The 26,986-nt window shown below is 41.9% G+C and overlaps 1 protein-coding gene across 5 annotated transcripts in view; it reads right to left on the bottom strand.

Annotated features, from left to right (window-relative positions):
- DMD (dystrophin) overlaps positions 1-26,986 on the bottom strand; it is a 1,939,482-nt gene that overhangs the window by 68,339 nt on the left and 1,844,157 nt on the right. For all 5 annotated transcript variants that reach the window (XM_090265340.1, XM_090265335.1, XM_090265336.1 and 2 more), the window contains 3 exons: positions 14,634-14,835; positions 12,311-12,396; positions 9,812-9,969 (listed from right to left, as the gene is read on the bottom strand). In XM_090265340.1, the coding sequence (XP_090121466.1) occupies positions 9,812-9,969; positions 12,311-12,396; positions 14,634-14,835 (446 nt within the window). The remainder of the gene's footprint in view (positions 1-9,811; positions 9,970-12,310; positions 12,397-14,633; positions 14,836-26,986) is intronic.

The following is a 26,986-nucleotide window of genomic DNA, read 5'->3' as shown; positions in this document are numbered from 1 at the left end:
AGAGAGGGCACTCCTTCAGAGAAGAAAGCCTGCTAAAAAGTGCAAGAAAAATGGTAGAATTAGTAAATCACTATTATGTAACCACCAATATAATCATGGGCTATACAGATGCACAAGTCAAATGGGTGCTGATTATACTATTTGTCTATTCTAATTTTGGGTGAAGTTTTTCCAAAATCAAACACTGCTTGAAACCACTGTTTCTCCTAAATCACCCCCTTCACGGGGCAGGGAAAGGCAGGCAGGAGGGGAAGAGTGACTTTAAAAATCTCTGTGAAAGGGGTGGGGGAAGTGGCATGAATGTCAATGATAGACAAGGTGAAAAACTCCTCAGAAAACACAAAGCTAACACCACACTGATTTCCTCTGTTTGTTCTCTTAGCTTCACTGTTCTTGAAGCATCGCTCTCATATATTGGGCCTAGATGTGTTTTTCCCAGACAGCTGACTGTGAGTTTTTAGCCATTGAAGTGAGTTTCAGGATCCCCACAATCACGGACATTTTTCTTGTTTCAAAGAAGGATTGAGAGGTCAAGAGTTGTGATTATGAGACAAGAAGAAGGAAAAGGCTTCCCGTAACTTGTGCTCTTGGGTAGAAATCAAGTATTTTATTTTGAGTTCTGAAGATAATGAAGCCAGTTGGAGACCAGCAGTCACTGATGTAAATATTCATCAGGATTTGGAATGCCCCATTAAAGATAAAATCAGCCCAAACACTAACACATGGTGATTATCCAGCCTTCATTTACATGTTCAAGGATAACAGTCTTGACCTTAGGCTCTCCACTCCACCTGACTAATAAACCAATTAATTAACACCATGGCTCCAGGAAAGAAAAGCACAATTTTTAAATTTATGCAGATCCATAAATAAACTCAATATTTTTATGAAGGCCAAAGAGAGCGTATTGAATAGGAACGTTTCACGTACACACGCTAAAGCACATATATCTATCTGTCTGTAGGTCTCATACTTCCTCAAGTATGAGTCAGGACACATTATGCTGAAGTACAATACATACAATTAACTCTTCCACTATTGACTCCTACAGTCATTTAAAATTCAGTTCAGGAAAAAGCTAAAGCTTAGGAACAGAAAACAGTAGTAATTTGCCGAGACTGGGAGCAGGCAGGATGACAACAAAGCAAGTGAATACTTAATTTCTGTGGTGGTGGAAATGTTCTGTCTTGATTGTAGTGGTGGTGACACAATTATATGCATTTGTCTAAACTCACAGAACTGAACACCGGAAAAAATTTCAACGTATGGGTTTTTGTTTTTGTTTTTGGTAGCTTAAAAAAAATAGAAAAAAATTTCAAATATTTTCTCAAATGCCAAAAGAGAACCTAAATAACAACAACAAAAAAACTCTAGCTTTTAGATTAGAGAATTAAGATACACTAAGGACCTGGATGAACAGATAAGGATATTTAAGGATATTATCTGTTTATCTGTTTATTCCAGGAAGTTTTATTTTTCCCTTAAGCTTAAATAATCTTTTTAAAAACTCCAGTTTACAAACCAGCAGCAAACATGGAATGAAAGAAAATGGTAAATATTGAACTCAAAGTTCCTTGTTTCCATGAGTTTTTTGGGTAAGTTACTATGTATATCAGAATTAACGATGAAGTGATGAAAGGGAGTCTTGAAGAGTCTTCCAACTGGAAGCATGGCTCTCAAAAAGACTTTTTTTTTTCCATTAGTACCTCTGCCTCAACTTTTCTGGCAATGGTGGGGGAAGGAAAACTTGGCCATAACAATGAAGTACAACCCTGTCAGGTGGAGGAGGGAAGACAGAACAATGTGTGCTTTTCCTTCGCAGTTAAGTGCATGAAAGAAAGAGGTTTCAGCTACAACACAAGCCCTACTTCAAAAGCCTGAAGACAATGATCTATCACTCCACACTGAGAAATTAATCACACAAACCTCAATACACTAAATCCATTATTATGAAGTTAAACTCACCATCACTTATAATTTTTCAAAAAACATCCAGCAACTGAAAACCAATAGTCAACTCAAGACAACGCTGATAATACTCTAATAAGAGGTCTTTATGAAAATGTGCACGAATTCTAACGAACTGTCAATAATCAGGCCAGGTAGGAGCTTGGTGATACAACCCATATATGAGCATCAAATTATAGTAACTTACTAATATCATAATTACTGATGAGTATCCGTCAATCAAAAGGGGTGTAGAAAGAACGTCTATGGAACTAAAGGAATCATATTCTGAGTACTGAACAAAAAGCCGAAGAAAACATAATCAAAGTGGAATTTTGGGGAGCTGTTTTAAGGACAGAAAATATAAAATGTGATCAACTGACATGGGGAATGCTGTCTAACTGGTTAAGAAGTGTCCTGGCATGATGCTATAACACTTGTAGAGAAAACAAAATCTCAGCTCTCTAAAATCTAATCTACAGATACTTGGTTATAGATAGATAAACATGGGCAGGATATTCTTGATACAGGCAGACCTGATCAGATCACTGGGGAGGAGTAGGGAAGGGCCATAGGCGGAGGTTGCCTGAGGCAACGGTAAACAGCCTAGGATGGGGTTGGCTGAGAAGCCAAAGGCCTCAGGAGTGCATAGAATTATGGGCCAGAAGATTTAAAATAAAAGGAGGGTGAAGACTGGCTCTCGGCTCTCTTCCTCGAGGATGCCTGGATGATCATGCTGCAGCTGCCTGTGGTTCCCAAAGGACTGTATTTTGGATGGGAAGGACCTCTGGGTGCAGCCTAGGACCGGGCTGGCCTGGCAGAGGGTGGCAGGGTTATTCTTCTTTGGGCGTTCTCGAGGGGACGGACTCTAAGGCAGAAGCCTACCATTCTTCCAAAATTGTGTAGCTTTTGTATTTTATGTTGTTTTAGTTTGTAACCTAATCTTATAGAAATAAGATAATTGAAAACTAACAGGGGGAACGATGGGAGGACTTGGCTGTTAAAGAGTTTCACCTTCATTGATAGGCTTAAGTGACTAATGCCTGTGGAAAGCTGTTACTCCAAAATTGTGTAGCTTGTGAGTAAAGACTCCTTTCCTTTATCACAAACCTTTACCTCTGGAATTTTGCCTACAGGGTGGCGGCAGGCAGCAGGACCCCACTTGTTGTTGGGTGACATTCTCATGTTACAATACCCGATAATCACAGCTAACATTCACAGAGCACTACTATGTATGTGCCCGCCACAGCTCTAAGTGCTCTGTCTCTACTGGCTGCTTAACCCAAAGAGCTTAGGGGCCAGAAAGGTCAAGAAACGTGCCTGTGGTCTACACCCAGTAAATACCAGAGCTGGGATTCGAACCCAGGCAGATGGTTCCAGGGCTTATGCACTTCACCACTCTGCCACTCACTACTCCAGGTATTCTGGAATGATTTATTATTTCTATACATGATATGCACACAAAAAGATACATAGTAGTCCCCCTTATCCACGGTTTTACTTTCTGCGGTTTTAGTTTCCTGTAGTCGACAGCAGTCCGAAAATATTACATGGAAAATTTCAGACATAATTCCTACATTTTCCTTTGTGCACCAAAATCTCATGCCATCCCTTCCTGGATGTGAATCATTCCTTTGTCCCATGTCTCAATGCTGTCTCTATGCTTCCCTCCCATCAGTCACTTGGTAGCCATCTTGGTTACCAGATCAGCTCTCGCGTTATCACAGTGCTTGTGTTATCACAATGCTTGTGTTCAAGTCACCCTTATTTTATTGTTACAATTGTTCTATTTTATGATTAGTTTCTGTTGTTAGTCTCTTACTGTGCCTGGCTTACAAATTAAACTTTATCATAGATGTGTATGCATACAATAAAACATAGCATAATAGGGTTTGGTACTAGCTGCGGTTTTAGGCATCCTCTGGGGGACTTGGAATGGATTCCTGTGGGTAAGTAGGGGCGACTGTATATACTTGTTCTCAATAGTTGAGATTGGAATTTATTCTTATTTCTGCATTATTCTGTATTATACCAACAGTGCGTAGCTGATATTCACTTTTGTCATATGAGTGTAAAAATTCAGAAAACAGATGAAAAAGCAACTGGTTCATTTTGAATGCATGAATACAACAGGAGGCAGAAAATAGATGTAAAATAAACAGATTTTGACACCCAAGCTCTTGTAGGTGAAGCATATTCAATAAAATGTTGGCATCTCAATTCTATCCAAACAATAAAGTCCTTAAAATGTTTACAGGAGAGAGTACTACAAAGACAACCATGGGGAGGTGGGACTCCTCAGGGCACTGCCAAATACTAATTTACAGATACATGACTCTTTTCTAGAGTCCCTGAAAAGTGTTCTATTTCTCACTTAAAAGGAAATATTATTTGGTTTATTTAAAGGTAGACCAGATACTTGCAACTGGGATTAGAGTATTTTAAATAAAGACCACGGGGGTGGGGGTGTGTGTGTGTGTGTGTGTGTGTGTGTGTGTGTGTGTGTGTGTGTGTGTGTGTGTGTGTGTGTGTGTGTGTGTGTGTGTGTGTGTGTGTGTGTGTGTGTGTGTGTGTGTGTGTGTGTGTGTGTGTGTGTGTGTGTGTGTGTGTGTGTGTGTGTGTGTTTTAGTGTGTGTGTTTTAGTGTGTTGTGGTATGGGAGTTCACTTCTACACATCATCCTGTTATGACCTAAAATTCATCTAAGGGAATCACATTGACACTTCCTTAGTTCACTCTAGTATTTTGAACTGGTTAAAGCCACCTATTTTTACTCAGATGGTTTAGCAGAGGGAAACACCGGCTTGGGACACAGGGAACTTGGGCCTGATGTCTGCTTCTGACATGACAGAGTTGCAGGATGTAAAATATACTCAGTCCACCTCTCTGGGCTCCAGTTTTCTCATGTGAAAAAGGAGAGATGTGGACAATCTCCAGGGTTGCTTCATGTGGAATCTCTGTGACTCACTGGCAGGGCAGGCCTGGCCTTACTGAGGTCATAGGGTCAATATGCTCTGTCAACAGAGAAGTTTCCAATGGAACATGAGAGAAGAACCACCTGATGATACATTCAATGAGTCTGTAGTTCCAAAACAAAGCTGTTTCAAAACTTGACTCCTACTACCGCCCAAAGGACTCGATCTCCTGGGAAATGTGTTGACTGTAGTATGCTTCTAATGCAGAAACATATCCTTCTGCCTCATTTCATATCAATGAACATACCACTGCCAAATCCGTAAATTTGCAGTAATTTTCCCTTTTTACTACCCAAAGATATAACTTCATTCCTGGCTTAATGAATAATTTCTTAAGGAACCTACACTGATTTTCAAATAGGCAAAAAATTTTTATTTGTATTTGATAGTGATTTCCTTTCCTCTCTCTAAGAAAAATTTGTGGTATTTTCCCCAATTTTTTGATTACGATAAAATACACATACCACGAAATATTCTATTTTAACCTTTCTTTTTTAAAATTTATTTATTTATTTATTTTTAGAGAGAGGGGCAGGGAGGGAGAAAGAGAGGGAGAGAAGCATCAATGTGTGGCTGTCTCTTGTGTGCCCCTAACTGGGGACCTGGCCCACAGCCCAGACATGTGCCCTGACTGGGAATCGAACCGGTGACCCTTTTGTTCACAGGTCAGCGCTCAGTCCACTGAGCCACTCCAGCCAGGGGCTTAACCATTCTTAAGTGGGCAGTTTGGGGCATGACAAATATTCAGATTGTGTGCGACCACCACCACCATCCATGCCCAGAAAGCAGAGCTACGGGATGAGGAAACCTTTAACAGACTGTCCAGCAAGCTTGGCACATGAAACACGCATCTCCTCCTGCCCCAGCCAGGCCCTTGTATGAATCAGAAGCTAACACCTTTTTAACCATACCAACTTGAAGTCAGTTTGCCAGCTGGTGACAAAACAACCAAGGGAAAAAAAAAAGGACTACCTATCATCTTAGGTCAGCTCCTCCTTCTGCAATGCAGGGGATGCATTTGAAAAAGAAACAAGTGCCCTACTGCCATTTCCTTCGGGTGCTAGAAACATCTGCCTCTGAGCACCAGCTTGCTGAAGGAACCCGCCATGCCCTGTTCCCAAGGTCTTACACTTCAAAGGGCAGGGGGCATTTTCTCCAGTTACCTTGCCCTACAGCAGATACCGTGTTTCAGGCATGGTGCACCGTGAAAGGCGAGGTGAGTGCCAGAGCACCTGGCTGAGGAAAAGTCTGCCGCGCCAGAATGTCAATTCTGAAGAAACCATCCACCATGGAGCTGTTCAACTGGACTGCAAATTACTGCAGCATTGAGAGGATCCCCAGATCTAAGTGCCATAAACCTCACCTGGCTCTGTACATACAAAATGTCCACAAAGTTCTACTAGAAATGTCCGGTTTGCCCCTGAACAGCATAGGGTTCAGGGGTGCCAACTTCCCACACAGTCCCAAATGTGCATGTAACTTCTGACTCCTCCAAAACGTAACTCCTAATAGGCTACTGTTGACTGGAAGCCTTACCAATAACATAAGGTGTCAACTAACACATATTTTTGTATGTTTAATGCATTCTATATTGTATTCTAATACAGTAAGCTAGAGAAAAGAAAATGATATGAAGAAAATCATGAGAAAAAGAAAATACATTTACAGTAGTCATCGGACAAAAATCCACATTTCAGTGGACCCACACGGTTCCAACCCATATTAACCAAGGGTCAACTATAGCATCAGAAAGTGCACATTTGGTAATGAGGTGGTCAATGCGGAGTGGGGGTGGGGTGGGGATGCTGGGCTGACTCGATTTCCACCAGCTGAGAAATGTTAGGGGCACAGGTAAATTGTTCATCTACTTAGACAACAACGAAAACAAAAACGTTACACCCTTCCCTTTCTATTCTGCTCAAAGGGTTTGCTGAGGATTAAATGAGAGAATTCAAGTGAGCCAAGGTCAAGTATTGTCATCAGTAGCAATAGTGACGACAGTATGTCTGTATAAGTGTGGCAGGTACACATGGGAGATAGAAGCTCTTTCATGGGAGTGAAAGCAAATGGTGGGCCGCTACAGAAACAGATTAGGAAAGGTCTGACGGTTAGAGAACTCAGGATTTATTCAGTGGACAATGGCAAGAAACAGAAGCTTTCTAGGGACGCTGTTATATAGTGAATATATTTTTCTAAGACCAGCGGTAAGGAGCACTAAGACCAACGAAAGGGACCAGAGCGCAGAGAGGAGGCTTGGAACGAGAACGCCTGCAAACAGGGTAACAGCAGCGACGAAACAGAATCAAGCAAAAGATGTTTCTTTCCCTTACATAAAAATAGCACTTTCCTAATTTTTTTCTCATTCCACATGTTCAAAGGAGAAAATTCAGAAAATACAAAACAGTAGCGAGAAGAAAATAAAAACCACCCGTTCCCACTGTTCATATCTTGACTGTTGTCCCCCAGTCTAATGAAAGGTCTTCCCAGGAGCTTGGCGACACAGTCATTAAGTATGAGAGGATGGACTGGGTTCAAACTTCAGACACAGAGGAGAGAGCGCTGCTTGTACAGAGATAGGGGTGTCTGGAAACAAGAGATGTGAGGTTAGGGAAGAAGGCGAGCATCCAGCAAAAGGACGCAATGGGCAAACCTGGACCAGATTGGGCTCCTCATAAGGGGACAGAACTGGGGAAAGTGGAGCTTCTGCTCAGCGGCTCCTTCAACCAAATTAGAGAGCCAGATACTAGGCCTTACTTATTCCCACTGCACAAAAAAAGATAATTATGTGGCATGATAGAAGCGCCGAGTATTGCTACAATAGCAATCATACAATAATACATAAATGCATCAAGTCAATGTGATGCACAGGGAGTCCTCACTTAACATCAACGATAAGTTCTGTGACTTTAAGCAAAACGACTTATAACAAAACCAGTTTTACCATAGGCTAGTGGACATAAACAAGAATTAAGTTCTTATGGCATCTCATCAATGTTAAAGGGAAACAATGTTGAACAAAATGTTATCTGAGGCCCTGCTGTACATCTTAAATTTACACAGTGTTACATGTCAAATATATTTCAATTAGAGAGAGGCGGGGGAGAGAGAGAGAGAAAGAGACCCACCCAGAGTCTGCAGTGAGGGTGGCGGCACCTGCCTGGTTATGTTGGCAGCAGCACAGTCAGGACTGTGAGGTGACAGGACAATGGCTCCGGTGGCCCTGAAGCCAGCCCAGCTTACTCTGAAGCAGGAACCGTGTCTGAACAGATGGCTGTTGGCAGCTTTGTTTTGTGACACTCACTCTCAACTCCTGTCACAACGCACACACAACTGTGCACATTACATACATATGAACATGCGTGTGAGTTTCACAACTAGAACTTAAAAAGTAACTGAAATGGCTAAAGAAAAAACGCTTAGGAAAAACAAAACTCACATCACTTCAAGTGTTTTATAATTGGATTTTTAAAAAGCACCTAAATGAATCTGGACTACTTACGGCTATTGGTATTCATTGTACGAAAGTTACCTGTGTCTGCACTTGGAGTGGAAATATTAATGCAGCAAGATGCAAAAAAAATCTAGAGGTAGTGATAGTCTTCAACATTTTTGGAGACGTGAGTATGAGGTTAAAAATGCATTTACTTCTCCACATGTATTTTACATTTACTGCGAATCTGTCACAATTTTGGCAAAATAATCCAAATACTATACCCAACTCTAAAGGAGCGGGCTTACTATGTGTGCATTTAGTCCACTGGCCCAGTTAACTACTGAATGGATGCTCGAACTGCTTTAAACATCTAGATATTCACAGTGTTCTGCCCATGAGGCCTTCTTCTAGTCTGTGGTCAAAGACGACAGGTATAACCCAGTTATCCCTACTGCTAGGTCTAACGTTAATGCAATTAGAATGGATTGAGCAACCTCATATAAGAAAAACAGCTCTCGGCATTTAAAAAAGAAACCATAAGAACATTGTGAATAATATGATGCTGCAAATACCTCACTCGTTCAGGGCTGGTGGCATTACAAATAGAAACAACTTTTGACAAAAAGCCATCTGGTAATATGTATCAAGAGCCACAAAACTGTTTGTATCATTTAGTCTGGTAATCCCATTTTTAGAATTTGTCCTGAGAAAATAACTTCAATCAAAGACAAAGGTTAACTGCATGAAGATATTAACTGCAGCATTTACCCACCTTATCAAATAACAGAAACAACCTAAATGTCTATCAATGCTGTGCTCAGGCATTCGGAGGAAGAGGGTGTCTCTGGGGACACATTGTGGTGTGGAAAAGGCAATGGCACAAGGTAAGAAATACAATAAACGAGACTATGTTGAGCTAGTGATGGCCATTAGCAGAGGGTACAAACCTCTGACCTTGTGATAAGACTATGGCAAGGTTTTGGAATAGTAGAGAAATGTCAAAGATACAAAAGGAAAACTTTAAAAAAATGATATAGCTGTGTCAACTCTTTACCAACAGCCACTGAAAGGAGGCTACAATAATAGAATTAGGTAAAAATAAAAAACCAAGAGACTCATGTATAAAAGTCTTTTTCTTGTATACAAAGGACTTCCATGGCTGGAGGTTTATTCCCTCCCTCACAGAACCCCTGCAGACTCCCTTCCCTTCCAGCACCCTAGTAACTGTGGGGTCCCAGCTGCAGATGGGAGATTTCTTTTCCTTCCTCTGCGCTGTCTTCTCTCCCCTCAAACCCAGAGTTTCAGAAGGCATTGCCTAAAGAGGTTTCGAATATCAAAAATCTCCTGTCTACCTGCCTACAGAAGTGCTGTGTGAGAAACTAAAGCTCTGTGTTTTAAAAAATTACTTTCTACAATACAAAAGAATGGATAGTTACTTAAGAAGGTGAATAACTTACAAATTGGAAGCAGCTTCTGACACTCGGCTCAATGTTACTGCCCCCGAAGGATGCAACTTCACCCAACTGTCTTGGGATTTGGATGGAATCATGCAGAAGGAGGCCCAGCCGGCGCTGGTCACAAAATCCTGTTGAACTTGCCACCTGCTTGAAAAGGTCTACCAAAGGAAAAGAGAATTGCAACAATTAAACAAGCAGCGCCAAAGAGATATTAGCAGAACCCAATGGCCAACTGCATTCCAGCACCAATTCTCAAGAGTAGCCAATATTCCCACAGAGAGGTTACTTCTACTGTGTGTTAGTCTAGACATTTAATATTTTTTTATGGATGAACTGCAGCTCTCAAGAAATGGGTTTACATACAATTCTGACGCTGGAATGTTTCCTAAGCCACAACACAATCCTTTGGAAAATATTTCATATATCGGACATAACTACTAGAATAAAATAACTGTTTTAGCATTAGGAACCATATAACTAACCCAAAGCACCACCCCCTTTGGACATCAGAGATTCAAAATTATCCCCCAAACTGGGACTTCTTTATGACACCATAAGATCACTGAGTTTCTTGTATATGTTCCCACAGGATGCTGTACATTATTTGTGATTAGCTCATATCACTTTACATCATCACTGATTCCATATGTGGCTGTGTTTTTGGATGAACAATGATATCTCCTTGAGACCAGGGACCATATCCTGGCCACCGATGTGCCATAAGTGTGTAGAGTAGAACAGCAGCACCTGGTGGACAGGCAAGTGTCCGATATAGTGGGTTCACAGAATGAATGAACATACCAAACGCTTGCAACATGTTTCGTTCTCAGAAATAAAGTCATTTTGATCATACCTTGTATTCAAATAAAAGTTGCCCCCGAAATTAAATCCAAGAAAGCTTTTCCTACTCACCAGCACATTTCAAACCCTAAGACACTAAATATTTTAACGAGATACCAAAGATGGCAATAAGCAAAATGAGACGACACACACTGCTTTTTATCATCTCTACAATATGCACACATAGATTTTTCAAAAGTGTGAATTACTTTTCCCCATCCCAATTTGAAGTGAATATTTTGGTTTCATCATCCTCAAAAGACATTCCGTCTTAGTCGTTATTTGAAACACAGGCTCGAAGCTCCCTTGATGATTCAGTTGAGCATTATGATGTGCTTACCACTGATAAAGTTAGATTATAAACTAATCTGTAATAAATAACAACAATATTTAAAGGGGAAAAATCCCACAGAAAGGTTCTATTTCATCTCAAATATGTTCTTAAATGGTTAACGAAATCTGTTCAGTTATTTTTCTTTAGTTTTTAGGATGAGAAAACTCAAGTGGAAACTACATAAAAGTGAGAGCTAAAAAGCTTGTGTATTTTGTGGCTTAGTCCTAGGGGGGAAATGAGCAGTAGGACACAGAGTGGCTTTGAAGGAATTTAATCTCTTTTATCTCTTGCCTGTCCGTAAGCTCAGCACATCTCCTCATTCCTGTGAGGCTAGGCCTTTAGGGGAAAAGAGAAAAGACAAAATAGACTGGGTTTCTTTAATATTCCTACCGAAAAGACTTCTTACAAGCTTTTAAAGGGGAAAACACATGCAGTCCTTCACAATGGGAATAAATGATTGCTTTGTCATATTTCAACCATCACTCTTCTCGTGTTTGCTTTAAATTTAGATTGACGAATTTTAAGCAGAAGAATGCACTGGCTAATCAGCAGGAAATTCTATCAGGTGATATTTACCCTGTAAAAAACGGCAAGCGTCTGTCTCTCCAATAACAGTGTTAGTCACATCACAGAATTAGCTATGTCAGTACACCTTGCAGTAGGATGATTATAAAATAAACAATGTTTCTTGAACATGCATGCCAGATAGTACTCTTTAAATAAGAATCCAAAAACTGGGCAAGAGCACGGATTAAACTTTTGCCATTTGCCCTGGCTGGTGTGGCTCAGTGCATTGAGTTCTGGCTTGCAAACCAAAAGACTGAGGGTTTGATTCCTGGTCAGGGCACATGCCTGGGTTGCAAGTCCAGCCCCAAGTTGGGGGCGCACGAGAGGCAACCAACCAATTGATGTTTTACTCACACATCGATGTTTCTCTTTCTCTTCCTCCCTCCCTTCCCCCCTCTCTAAAAATAAATAAATGAAATTTTACAAAAAACCCTTCACATTTATTTTTCTGACTTATACAAAGGGGTTAGGGAAATCAAGCTTTATCCCCCTACAAACGTGTTTAATTCAGACACAGTCAACATAATGTAAAATAATACTTGGACTGGAAGACTTAATCCCCCTTCTCTATTTAAATACCTGCAATTTAATGTCTGACAGGGAACAGCACAGACCACATTTTATGACATTCTAAAAGCAGTTCTACATCTTACACGATGAACTTGCTGTCAAATAAGAACACTATGTCATTCCCCATCGAGATCTGGGGTAATTAGCCAACATTATAAAAGAATACAGAGTTACGATGCATGACTTACATCTGTACTTGTCTTCCAAGTGTGCTTTACACAGAGAAATGATGCCAGTTTTAAAAGACAGGACCCGGATCCTCCCTGTTCGCCCCCTATAATAAATAATCAAATCAGAAAACAATTACTGACATTTTACTAGATGGTAAACACTTTTCAGCTAAGAAGAAACCTTGGTATGGGGACTCTATTGACCACTGCTTTATGAAGAGTAGGAACTTTTCTGAGTTCATTATCTATTTGGCTGATGACTTAGAATGTGATGGAAAGTCGACCAGCTCGAGCAATGAATATTTACCAAGTTTTCAATTCGTAAAAGCTCTTGCTTGAATTCTAGGAGTGGCTCTACATAAAATAGGAAAAACACCCATCTATTCAACCATGGAGAGCCACCTGGGTTTAAGTCGGCAAGTGCAGGAATTACTACTATTAACTAAGCTATTTTGGTTACTGAAGCAAATTACCTACTTTGGTTATTGAAGCCAAGGAAAAATTACCAGCAACTAACTGCTCTGCTCTCTTCAAAACTGTAAGATTTTTATCAGATTGCCCTTCTTCAGAAAAAAAGCAACCACTTCAGGTCACATAACACCTAATATAAAATACGAACATTTATCTCCACAAGAAAAATATGATATACCTCTATAAGACAGCATTCAAAATATGACCTTAAAGAGTAATTTAAAAATAACCTATTGCTATATCAGTTCTTTAATTGACATGTAAAGCTTAAATAAAGCATTCAGTTGACATATAAAGCTGAAATAAAGCATTCTACATAGCAAGTTTATTAATAAGTTCATTAGTTCTGTGGGAAAACTTTAAAATAATAAAAAGTTTTTCATTTAGTAGAAAATGTCTGTCAATAACTTGCAGCTTTTATTGTGTTATGGAAAGCAACAGAACCTCAGATGTTGGTTAAGAAAAAAAAAAAAAAAAGAATGTAGACTCATTCTCCTGTTTAGCACTTTTACTTTTGGGGAACGACGTGCTCAACTTTCAACCTGTACAAGTTACCAAATAAATCCCATGGTCAAATGCTAATCCTAGATTCCAATGCGTTAACAAAATTACTATTGTCGGAAGATTTTGTTATCCTCTTCCACTCTTTAAAAAAGGCAAATCAAAGTTTAACAAATAAACTTTAGATAGTAACTCAGGTCTTTGAGGAATTAAATTGTTCCCCAATACTTTTCAGGCAGGTAGAAAGGAAGTTATATACTCCGAATCCATTCTTATGTCATCTGTGAAGAAAATGGTGCTAAAATATATTTGAGGAAAGTGCTGAATACAAACCCTTATCAAAGCAAATATAAGGGTAATCCACAATTACAATCCAGCCTGCTCAAGGGCATGGTAGATATGATCAGAATTCAACAGCCTGGTGATCTCAGAATTTAAAAAGCAATATGTTATCAAAATAACAAAGATCAAAACATCAAAATAACAAATCCAGGAGGTGGCTGAAATCTACAAAAAGGGAAAAGGCAAAAGAGTTGATATGCAACTCCTTTTTGACAACCTTCCCAGACTTCCAAATGGGGAGATGTATTTTTTTTGGACATGTGAAATGAGGCATGTAATAATTCTGAGGTCTAAGAAGAAATCATTCAAAATTAAGACCAATTCCTTCTGCTGCCTTCCTCAATTGTCTTCATTAAGCTCAAGACAAAAACTCAAATGGGGGATCTCTCCTGTGTGCAGTCCCTAAGAAATAAATGAGTGCTGTCTAAGAAGAGTAATGAATGGAAGTGCCAGTAAAACCTTATTTAAGAAAAACAAAAAACAAAACCCAAACATCCACTGTGTGAGGAGCTGAGTTTGCTGCATTAAGGGTTTGTTTCCATTTTGTTTGGCTCATCAACTCATAATCTCCAGCAAAAATCTCCTATCAGCTGACACTATTCAGATCTGGTGACAGGTGCGCCAGCGTCGCCTGGAGCCCATCCATTTCTGCCAGTGCGAGGGAGTGGCCCCCACAACGGACAGGGGAATTCACAATACACAGGCAAGAAAGGGAAAGAACCAATGGCTATATGTTGACTCACTGTAAAAAATGAGTATCGCTGGGTTTTGTTTGTTTCCTAACCTGAGAACAATCCACCTTCTAGCTCTTACCTCCTACCTTATCAACACAAAATACTTTCCGTTCCAATAAATGCGAAAATGATTTAGCGCTGGGACAGCATTAGGTCACAGAGCTTCATGACGCTAGCACCCGAGGACCATATTTCCCCACAGGGGACCCTGTTGTGATGCTAATGAAACCGGCACTATTGTGTACACTGAGCCGCCTGCACGTAAGCCTGAAAGACAAGTGCGCCATACGTACGTGTCATAAACATTCAGCAGCCAATTGAGACACATATCCACGCAGAGAGGGACGTTGACCAGATTGTTGTGCTCTTGCTCCAGGCGGTCATAAATAGTGGTCAGACAGTTAATGATCTGCAGGATGTCCATGGGCTGGTCGTTTTGCTTGAGGTTGTGCTGATCCAAGGCATCGCAGGCAGCCGACAGACTCAAGAGGTCCACTGCAAAAGCCACAGAAAATCCCAAAGGGGTCAAAGGGGGGACTCTTTGTTTTCACTCTTTTTTCGCTTCCTTGGAGAATCCTGATAGAGATGCCTCATGCCCTTTAGTAAACACCAAAACCGAAACAAATCCTACCCGCTTTTATGTATTTTTTATTTTCCAGTTACAGTTTACCTTCGATATTACATTTTGTATGAGTTTCAGGTGTACATCCTAGTGGTTAGACAGTCATATACTTTATGAAATGGTCCCCCCAATATTTCAGAGATCCATCTGGTCCCATATATACTTCGAACCCTACCCTCTTTTCATGTGTTCTGTTTTCATCCCTCAGCTCTAAGTCTGATGACTTGGATGAGCATTCAGGATCTGAGGTGGTTCTCACAGGTCATTGGGTGAGGATGTGAACAAGGACACATTCCCATTCTTGAAGTATCGGGGAGTATTTGAGACTTAAGGGGGCCTATTGTGTTCTACGTAAACCAAGTCATTTTCAATGGAATAAGGACAAAACTATCTTACTAGAGATTTTGAAAGAGTTCCTGACCATATTTGCTTGCATGAGTCTTAGGGAAGGTCAGTTTGATTAATGTGGATAGTTAGGGTTGTGTAAACTCTATTTCTAGTTATGTATTTATAACCACTAAGCATCTTTCTCCTTGGAATATCAGTCACCTCATAATCTTTCTGCTACCTTAACATTAGGTGAAAAAACAATCAACTTCACTAAAGTAACTGCATAATCGATCCAGTGTTCAGGCCCCAGGCTCACTTATTTGTTCTTTCACCCTCATGTTGCATTTTATGTTGTACTTTTCAAATTCTCTAAGAACTTCCTAACTGTATATGTGTGGGGGGCGGTACCATGATCTGAGGCGGTATTTCATCTACGTTGAAAGACAAAAATTTAACAAAAGTGAAATCACAGCCTTAGCCAACATCAGCATATTGCACACTTTATTCCCAAGTGTCACGAAAAAAATGCTTTTTTCTAAAGCCAGTTTATTAGCCACATTGGAAATGCAATGACATGCTTTTGTAACACCTTAGATACCTAAGCTCTGGTCTGAATTCTCAGTGCTTTGAAAGAATCAATGGTAATTAAGTAAATTTCTCACGCATTTCGGGGCAGGAGGCAACACAATTATAAATGTAACTGCAGATAAATACCAGCCAACCCAGTCAGTAAACAGCTTGCCCAATACTAACCAGATGTAAATTTAAGGTTTTAATGTATTTTACCAGCTATTTGTGGCTAGCTCTAATTAAATGTTAACGAACAAAACAAAAATAGTGGTTAATACCTATGTAGGTTAATGTCTATGCAGTACATATTTTTCTCTTAAATAAAAGGAAAATAGTAACTTTCGAAGTTTCCCTGGAAGCATGAAGGAGACCTGGTGGTGGGAGCAGGAGGGTTTTTTTCCCTTTGTTTTCCATCCCAGGGAACAAAGCTCTGTGATTCCATGTACCAATTTCCCTAAAATGCCCTAGATGACCACTCATCCTATCAAGGCAAAGGCCGTTGAGGAGGAAAAAATATTTTCCTCTATCCTTCTAAGTTCTTTTGACTGGTATAAGAATTAAAATGAGAAGAAGACCGATTAACAGAAGAAAAGAAAAATTTAATTTTGTGCAAATGGGGAACCCACATAAATACGAAAATTCCAAAGACAGGCAAAATGAGGTCAAATTGCCATTCTGGACTAAGTAGAAGGAGGTGGAAGTCCGGAGCTTCAAAAGTCCGGAGCTTCAAAAGGAGGTAAGGCAATTCCCAGGAAGATGCAAAGAGTTAATGTTTAGTAAAAAACGTGATTGCTGGGCCATATATAGCAACTGTGGGACACAGAGCGGACTTTGACCAAATGGTGCAAGCTAGGTTCCTCTCTATCACACCTAGTTCACGTGAAACCACAGTTACCCAGGATGACAGCTCCCTTGTGGAGCAGGTCCTCTATCTGAGTTCTTTTACGCAGTTAGGGGGATGGTCAAAGGTTCTTCTTGAGTTTTTTGGGCCTCAATTGTCTTCAGCTCAAAGCGCTTCACATGACAAAGAGACACATTTTCGGGTGGTGAATTTTGCTCCTCTTCAGGGCCCACTCCTGTTGCTTAAAAAGACTCAACATAATGACCTCTTTACATGGAAGCCAAGACTTGGCTTAAAGTGGCAGAAAGGAACATAACTTCACTTGAGAGGGAGGCAGGTAGGCAAAGAATACAGAATTAAACAATTAACAATGCAAGCAGGAAGGAGGACAGGAGGGTGGCAAGGCTGAGTGGGACTGCAGGGGCGACAGACAAAGTGCTCATTTTCACTTTCTCTTCCATGTGCTGGGCTTTCTCTGAGGACATGGTTTCAGGTGCAGGTAGACAGAGCATTTAGAAATGGCAGCCACCATTTCCAGTAGCATGAGAGAGAAATGGATTTCTTCTAAAGATCAATATTCCCAACATGTTTCTTTACATAGTGAAAGCAGCTTTGGGAGGTTTGCCATTTCTGTTATTTTCTTTTGTTGTGACTCTGCCTTAGTCGTTATAAATACTGTGCTTTCTATCTAAGGCAATAAGAAGTAACAACTGAGAATTTTTAGACTCACTTTCAGACTGCGTCTATTTTACCGGTGTGAGGGAGACAAACACAGGGACAACAAAATTGCATGAGCTTCTTGTTGTCGGGTCTACTCTTATCTCTGCGCAGGTGAATGGGTGACAGGCAGAAGAGAAAATCTGGAGTATAAATAGTTCCAGAGGGGAGCAAAGCAATTGTTGTGCAATAACAGGAGCAAAAGATGACACAGTTAGGAGAGAAATACGTGCAGTGCGCTCTGCAAAAACCGCATGATCCATCACAGAAGCCTGGAAAACACACTTCCCCAAACAGACAGAATCCTACTTTCATGGAACCGTTTTTAAAAAGACTTCTGCTTAGGTATGCATAGCTGAAACTACGGGCTTGAAAAGAGGTGGAAAAAATCAATAGGGACAATTGAATTGTCACACAGATACACACTTAGTTGTTCAAAACAAACATCTTATAGACTATATTGAGAATTTTTGATGAAACATTAAACATAATGATTAGCTGTTGCTAGAAGCCTCAAAAAGCAACCGGCAGACAGAACTTTGTGAAATCCTTTTACCTCAAGCTAGGAATGTCCATTTAGGGGGAAAAATATATCCTTTAGTGCATTCACTAGGGAATACATTCTAAAGCTATATTAAAACCCAAGTATGTTCTCATAGAGTCGCTCTTTCAAAAATTATTTTTACAGTAGAGGATGCCATAGGCTTGATGGCACTGAAGAACAGGGACCATGTGGTGGTGTTCGTACTGCATGTGGGCTGTGGGGTGACAGAGGGCACGGCCAGGACAAAAAAAAATGGCTGGCTTTCCAGTGTCCTCTGCTGTGCTGTAAAAGCAGGAAATGGTGGTGGTGGTGGTGCCTATGTACATAAGCCCTATTAATGGTTCCTGAGGTTCTAGTGAGGAGGGGAGAAAGATTCTTCTGGTCTCTCACAGAATCGTAGGCTTTGAGGTCTAGTAGGCACCTTTAGAATCGTCTTGTAGTGCAGAAAACCGAGACCGGAGATAAGAAGACTTGCTGTGGGTGTTATGCCCTGAGACGCAAGTTTTCTGATTCCTCGTGGAGGTACATACAGAAAAGCAGAAAGGGTGTTGCACAAGGTGTCCTTACAGACTTGACTGGAAAAGAAAAGCATCCTTCGTTTCCTACTGGTGATCACAGTAGGAGGAAAAAGAAGCACCACAAAGTTGGTTGGAATGAGTCCCATGATGTAAAACACTACTCCAAGCTCGTCCCATGGGTAAATCTGAATATGCTGTGATACTACGGAAGTGATTGTGTGACCTGATTAGTGCAGACAGAAACAGAGGGGGGTCCATGACAGAATAACTGCCATGTGTCTGCTGATTTTTTTTTTTTTTTTTTTTTTTTGCCCAGGCAGCAGAAGGCACCTGTGGGAAGGAGGCTGCTGTTAACATCACACCAACACACTCCATAGGCAGCTTCCACTTCAGGTTGAAGGGCTTCGCAAGGCAATCTTTGCCCAGCAAGAAAGTCAATGCACTTCGATGTAGGTATCTGTGCTTTGAGAGTTAACCCAGAGACTCTGGAATGGGTAGGAGATGTTTTTGCTATAATAGCTACAAAATGCAGAGCCTTGATGAAAACAATGACAAGAAGTGACTTCTCATATTGATCCCTATTGCTTATTGATAACAGTAACACTGGCCATTTTCACATGGTCTCAGTGAGACCAGTGGCGACCACTGTGATTGGGATTGGCTACGTAGGCAGAATATTCCCAGGTTACCAGCAGGCTGCAAGAAACCCTGTCTAAGTCTCTAGTGTATGCTCCCTGGTTTCCAAGAACCACAGGTGTTGATTCTTCATCCGAGAAGAGAAAGTACATCCTGGTGTGGCACTTACAGAGACGGGACACTTGGAGCTTGTACCTGTCCTCTCTGGACCCTGTGATGTGAGGTAGCCTGTGGTTGTGGAATGTACCCCCATTTAAATGTTGTTGGTATATTGTAGCCTCTTCCTGCAATGAACTTTGGATCCATAAGCATGACTTATTTGAGTTCTGTGAGTTCTCTTTAGCAATAGAGCCCTACCTGCCACCACCGGGGCAATTAATGTTAAAGTGCAATTGTTTAGAAGACCCTCAAGTCATTCTTAGATAAAAATATGGTCAAAACATTAAAAAAAACAACAACAGAGATGATTCTGATAAAAGGGATGAAAGTGAACCACGGCTGGTTGCCAAGGCTCTTGGTTTGAAGTAGCACAGGCTCTGAAACAGGTTATCAATAATAGAACTTTCTAGTGGCATCTGGAAATGGTGCAACCTGACCTCCAGGAGCTGAACAGAATGGATTAGGAGGGAATTGCAAACTGATGACAGGTCTGCTAACATTCAGTCCCTTGATTGCATTAGCAAAAGCTCAAGGAAGTTCAGAATCTCCTTCCGTTGAACTTCACCCTCTCCAGCCTGCAGGTGGAGTTCCAACCAAAGGAACCTGGGGAACTAGCACTTTTGATAAATGGGCTACACCTGTGGGACCAATTACAATGAAAAACATAATTCAAGTGGGGAACGTCTAGGTGTTTCCCCCCTCACCACAATTTCCTTTTTCAATGCCACACCTTGTAGTCCCTGGACCGGGGTTACAGTCAGGAGTCCCAAAGGCTGGTAATATTCCAAAACAAGATATTAAGGCTATTAGTTGGAACATAAGTGCAAGAACTCCACAGGGGTTGATGGAACAGATTACTCCTTCCTCACACCTCGCCTAATTGGGGCTGTCACACATATTTTCTTGCCTACAGGACAGAATTAGTCCCATTTTTCTGTACTGATCCAATCCGAGCTTCTAAAATCGGGAAGAGCCTGAAGGAGAAGCCCTGGAGCATCTTATCTTTTTAACTTGTCCCCAGCTACGTAAGTACTAGACCAGTGGCTGAGCCCAAGGGACATAATTTGTGTGTGTGGTGGGGGGAGGTGGATTAAAATTTCTGATAAGGGAGAAAAAGGTAAGGCTGTTGCTGAAGAGAAGAAAGCCACCAAATGCGTATTTAAAAGGGAAAATTGACATAATGTTGGTGCCCGGAAAGATGCTTCAACTAAGAACAATATGCTCCTTTCGCTGTGATTCAGATGCCCTTTTTCAAGAGCCAAGAAGTGAGGAGGACAGCTGGCCAACCGGCTGAACAAACTAGATGAAGAGATGGGCAAAGAGCTACAGTAAAGTAGCTATGTCTTTACGTTCTTGTTTCTGTTACTGCGGACCTGTGCTGGAAAGTACTCTGAGGGAATATCTACCCAGTCATAAGTGGAAAACACTGATGTGTAATAATCTGAATAAACATCCTATGGGCACTAATTGAAATAATGAAGGTGTAAGAAAGGTACTGGGTATACTGTAAAAGGCTTATATACTATATGCCTCATCTATCATACTCTCCTGTGTAAAACTATAGCTATTTGCCCCGTTACTATATAAGGAAAGCTACCAGTGGCTGGAGGGATGATTGGGACACTTGGATCACTGAGGAAGAATGAAGTTTCACTTGGCAGGCCTACTTCTCTGCATTTGAAAAGCAAGAAATTAGACATGGATAGTTAAGAGAAGTTTCTGTGGCATACCCAAACCAACATCCATTCAGGAGTGCCTACTATTTATACATCAGTCTGGGAGAGTCAGTGTCTCTGCATCTCTAATTCACTTCCTAGTTACAGTGAAGATGTTAGCACACAGTGGCAACATGTGTTTGGTGGACCCAGGAGCAGGGGATCACTGAAAATAAAGGAGCCTCGGGAGAATGAGGAACTAGGTGAGGAGGACCTGGCCAGGCAGAATTTGGTTTGAATGAGAAAACATAAACTGATGGAAAAGACCTCTTAGGGCAAAGAGAGTGCTCACTTTGAGGGTATCCAATTCCAGGAGGAAGGTTAAGGATGGCCAACTTCCAGAGTGATGACTGGGGAAGGAAACCTAAAGGTGCCTTTGAACAGCTTCAACACTGCAAGTGAGGGCTGACCATTCCTTCCCTGGGACACAGCTCATGGGTACTGGACCAATATTAAACAGGACTACAGTGCCTTTTTTTTTTTTCTACTTTCTTTTTTGTTTTATTGTTGTACTATTACAGTTGTCCCAATTTTCCCCCATGGTTCTCCCCTGTCCCACCCATCCCTCCCTACAGTCATTCCCCACCCCGTTGTCCATGTCCATGGGTCATTCATACATGTTCCCTGACTAGACCCTTCCCCTTCTTTCCCCCTACTCCCCCTCCCCCCTCCCCCCTGGTCACTGTCAGTCTGTTTCTTGTTTCCATGCCTCTCATTCTATTTTGCCTGTTGGTTGGTTGTGTTTATTAGGTTCCTGTTATAGGTGAGATCATATGGTATTTGTCTTCTGCTGCCTGGCTGGTTTTGCTAAGCATAATTCTCTGCAGTTCCATCCATGCTGTCGTGAAAGGTGAGTTCCTTCTTTCTTTCTCCTGTGTAGTATTCCATTGTGTAAATGTACCACTGTTTTTTGATCCACTCATCTACAGATGGGCACTTAGGCTGCTTCCAGCACTTGGCTACTGTAAATAGCGCAGCTATGAACACAGGGGTGCAGAGGTTCTTTTGAATTGGGGTTTCAGGATTCTTTCGGTATAATCCCAGCAGTGGAACTGTGGGATCAAAAGGCAGTTAATTTTTCGAGGTAATTCCATACTGTTTTCCATAGTGGCTGCACTAGTCTGCATTCCCACCAACAGTGCAGTAGGGTTCCCGTTTCTCCACGTCCTCGCCAGCACTTGTTGTTTGTTGATTGGTTGATGATGGCCATTCTGATGGATGTGAGGTGGTATCTCATTGTGGTTTTAATTTGCATCTCTCTGAGGGCTAGTGGTGCTGAGCATCCTTTCATATGTCTATGGGCCCTCCCTATGTTCTTGGAGAAGTGTCTGTCAGGTCCTCTGCCCATTTTTTAATTGGATTGTCTGTCTTCCTGGTGTTGAGTCGTATAAGTTCTTTATATATTTTGCAGATCAAACCCTTGTGTGAGGTATCATTGGCAAATATGTTCTCCCATATGGCTGGTTCCCTTTTCATCTTGCTGATGTTTTCTTTCCCTGAGCAGAAGCTTTTTAGTTTGATGTCGTCCCATTTGTTCATTCTTTCCTTTATTTCCCTTGCCCTGGGAGACATATCAGCGAAAGTATCGCCACGTGGGAAGGACTACAGTGCTTTAAGGCCTGGGAGACATATGTGTCCTGCTACAGGACCCCTCTCCTTGGGCACCAATTATCTGTCCAACTAGATAAGCTGAGAAAATTATTTTGACTCTGTCCTCAAGATGTTTTGAATTTGGAAAGAACAGAGACCTGGCCTCCAACCTGTGTGACAAGTAACACACAGTATCTGGGAAAAGCAGACTTTTGTGGGGGAAGGACAATGTAATTACCCCGGCCTCTCGGGCACCCCTGCTGTGAGGCGGTCTGTGGCTGTGACTGCGTCTCCTGACTTTCATGCCGTTGCCTTAGTGAAGCCTTTTCCTGCAAGGCTGTACATTTTTAAGTCATGTTATCATAGCTCCTGGGAGTCGTCTTTAGCAGCTGAACCCTGTCTCATGCCACCTCAGTGCACCCTCAAAAGTGAGGTGCATTTACCAAGAAGGGAGCACATTTTTCACCTGGTTTGTTGTGCTGAGGGTATACCTTTATTCAGACAGCTCCAGCCTATCTAAAATCTCTACTGTGTGATTTACTTGCCGAACAGAAGCAAATTGTTCTGTTTCTCGTTTGCGGAGTATTTGTCCCATTTATCAGCTGCAGTGTATTTGGTCCCAAGGTTTGGGCTCTCTCCACCCACCCCCATGCCACCCACACTAATAAACTAAATACACGTGCCTTGTTTAAGTGCATTTTTATTTCTGCTCTTAGAAGCTGGCTGTATTTTTAATTTTAGAAGCCACACGGCTTTAGTATGCCATCAGAGCTACAGAAGGAGAAAGAAAAAGCTTACATTAACTTCTTCACAACTCTCCATGGGGTATCAGCCATATGAACCACTTTATAAATCCTTCTTAGCAAGATTTTCTCTTTGTCTCTGCTTTTCTGCTGAGCTTAATTTTCATTCCCAATGCGTTGTAAGGCAGTATGGAGTCATGCAACATTAAACTGATTACCAATTGGGGACATTATAGGCCAATGGTGATGTTCTCGACTTAAATAGCAAATTCTCTATAGTGGATAAAATTGTGTGATTTGGGCTTCTGCAACGCTGAAGCTTTAATGTGAACTGGAGAAGTTAAGACCAAGTTGCTTAATGGCAGTAGCACCGCATATTTTCTAAGGCATCTGTAATTCAAACTCTTCACTGGCATCAGGAAATCACTGAGATAACATCATTAATTTTCATTAAAGTAAGAGTTAGCAGAAGCGACCTTCGCTTGGAAAAGCTAGCCAGAACAAGTTTTATTTGCCTGTACTGCAGACAATGGCCCTTTATCATTATTTTGCAGGCACAGAAATGACAAAAAAGGCCGGAAGAGAAACCTAAGCATATATAAAATTAAGAGGACTTTCTTGAATCATGTACTGGGCATTTAGTTAAGTAATGTGACCTCACATGTTTTTAATAATAAAAGGATTGGGGAACTCTTCTTTCTATATACATACCCTACATGGAACTCTCCCCACCATTCTTGAGAATCCACTACTTAATTTAAGTAAATACACTAATTTTGTTATACCTAAATCTTTTTCAAATCTGAGAAAAGTCATTCTCAGAAAGGAAATGCTGGGAATTTCAAATATGTTTACATGTGAAAATTCTACATTCGACATCCACAGCTCAACTTTATTACAAGGTTATAACCTCAAATGGCCAAATCTTTTTAAATAATAGCAAACAGCCCTATTTCTACAGTTTATCGGAAATTTTGAAATAAATTGAAACGAGAGACAAGGACACACAGAGGTGAACACAATTATATTTTTTAACAGGAGAGCTGAATGATGTCTAAATCCGAGGTCAAAAGGAACTTTATGGAAAAGGGGAGTCTCTGGAAGGTTTTCCAATCTCATCTATTTCTGGGCTTTTTCATAGGATAACTTGGACCAGCTGACGATCTCTTTTGGACTTTTAGGGATCTCTTGGGAATATACTATATACAATAGCACTTTACAACAGGCAGTTCACAATGACCCCTTCCTTTATCAATGGACTTGGGGTGGGGCGGGGACAGAAAAAGGAAAAGAGGCAGAAGACACTCTCCATCCAGCCCTCTGATTCCACTCCACCCCAACTGCCTCTTTCCAGCCCTGGTATATTAACAGGTCCCTAAGGAAATCCTAGGCCTGCAGAGCCCTTTAATACCACTTCAGCTTGGCAGCTATATAGCTGAAAAAATTCGAACTTCAGACTCTAGGCTAAAGAAACAAAAACCTAAATTTGCTTTCATTCATGCATCCATTCCATGAAAACATATGCAACCCTGCTCTGTTGTAGGCTTTGTGCTAAGCACCGGAGAGACCAAAATGAAGAGGAAACGCCTACCTTCTTCTTCCAAACAAAGGCACTTCTCGGAGGTTTCATCTCCATCTCCATTTTAAAACCCACATGCCAGCGACCCTCCCTGATTATCTTACTGCTCTCCCCCGCAGGCCGCTGGTCAGACCCCGAAGACCTGGAGGCCAGGGGTCACGGTCCACCTCTCTTCTGCAGTGTGGCCCCAATCCTAGATGATTTCAACATTGGCATGGGTGTCTTGGGCATCACTCTAGCCTTTCAGTTCCTTAACTATTTCATCTCCATGGAAATCCACTTCCGCTGCACCTCTGCCATCTACTCAAATGCTCAGCTCCTAACCCTAACCAACGGCACCTGCTCCGCTTCTGCAATCACGGTTAGCTGTCCTGCTCTCCGGCCCCCCTGGCCTTCTGATTGCTTCTGCGCCAACTCTTGCTCCACCTCCCTGAGCTGTCAGGCTCTTGCTCCCTCTGCCTCCTAACAACCAGGTTCCACCAGAATTCATAGCTCCTCTGACCCAAGCGGACCTGACAGACACCGCTTTAAATACCTACCTGTTCTTTTGCCCAAGTCCTCATTTCTCTTGCCCCACTGTCCTGTGTCCACCCTAGGGCCGAACCATGGGGCTCCTGGCTGCTGGGTGCGCCTGCAGCAACACCGCAGGCCTGCAGATGGCGGCTGCTCTAAGGTGCGCAGCCGACTCTGGGCTCCATAACACTGCTTCCTAAGGGAGCCCTTTCTCTTCTCCGTGAAGATAAGCCCCATCTCCACTTCATCACCTTCCACTGTTAACCCCAGCACAGGGACCCCCGTCCACCTTCACACGGAAAACAGACATCTCTACTTAGACATCCCTCACCTTCCTGCCACCTGGTCTCCTTCGGGACCTGCTCTCTGCACGAACCCGGCGCCCAGCCGCACTCATCGCAGTGGAGGCGAGGTGCCCCGTTCTTCCCTTGGACTCTGGATTACCTGCCCCTATCCTCTGAGGACTCACATTGTTTACTAGCTTCTCTTGAGTCAATAACTTCAATCGTGTCCTCTCTTCTCATATTCATTTAAATGCTCAAGTGTCCCTTATGTGTACACTTCATTCACTTCTCAGCCTCTTCCTACAAACTACCAGCCCTCTTCCCTCCCGTTCACAACTACATTTCTCCAAGAATCGCCGATGCCAACCATCTCGACATCCCCGCTTTTGTATTTACTTTTAAGACCCCTTCACCACCTCCACCGCACCTGTAAAATCTCACCTAATTTACTACATCCAATACGGACACTTTTGCTGGCTTCATCCCGACTTCCCGGCGACACTTGACTCTGAGGGCAGGCCCCTGCTTTCTTCCCATTCAGTAAGCTCTTTGTATTTGCCTCCACCCCATCTGGGTCATTCCTCTGCAGTCCCCTCTGTCCTAAACACTCCTTTCTTCTTACTTGACATGCTCCCTGAGCATCTGCATGCTAACAATTCCTACGTATTGCTTGCATATTTCTCCTGAGCGCCAACGCTTTATGTCCAGCTCTGCTGGGTAAGTCTACTACTCACCCCCATTGACTACCCAGTATTTCCTTGGTTACTCTTCACCTAACAAATCTAATCATCTAATTCACCACTAAGGCCTATCAATTCCAACTCGGAAGTATTTCTCAATTCTCTCCACTTATCTCCAGTCCTACTCTGTCAATTCAGGCCACAACGTTTCTGGTTTAGATCATGAAATGTCTCAACAAGTCTCTGTCCTGTCAGCTGCACTGCCCCCCCCGTCACCCCCCTCCAAGCCATGCTCTATTTCCTGGCCAGAATGATCCTTCTACATGAAAATGCCATCATGTCATTCCCCTTCCATGGCTCACTGATGACCTCTAAATTCTTTAATTGTTTAAAAAGCCTTTCACAATCTGCCTCCTGTTTTTCTCTCCAGCCAAATACTTCACCATAGCCCCTCTTGGAACTCTGTGCTTTAGCCATGCTGAAGTCCTTTCAGTTGCTGGGTACCTCTCTGGGCTCCAAGATTCAGCACATGCTCCTGCTTCTGACGAGAATGCTCTCCTGTGAGCTCTGTGTACGTTTCTGGACTCGTGTAGCTTTAAGACATC

Source organism: Furipterus horrens, unplaced genomic scaffold (assembly GCF_987537825.1).
Source record: "Furipterus horrens unplaced genomic scaffold, mFurHor1.1.pri manual_scaffold_17, whole genome shotgun sequence".
NCBI classification, from domain to species: domain Eukaryota; kingdom Metazoa; phylum Chordata; class Mammalia; order Chiroptera; family Furipteridae; genus Furipterus; species Furipterus horrens.
The sequence above is the reverse complement of the archived record's forward strand: the minus strand, read 5'-3'. Positions and strand labels throughout refer to the sequence as shown.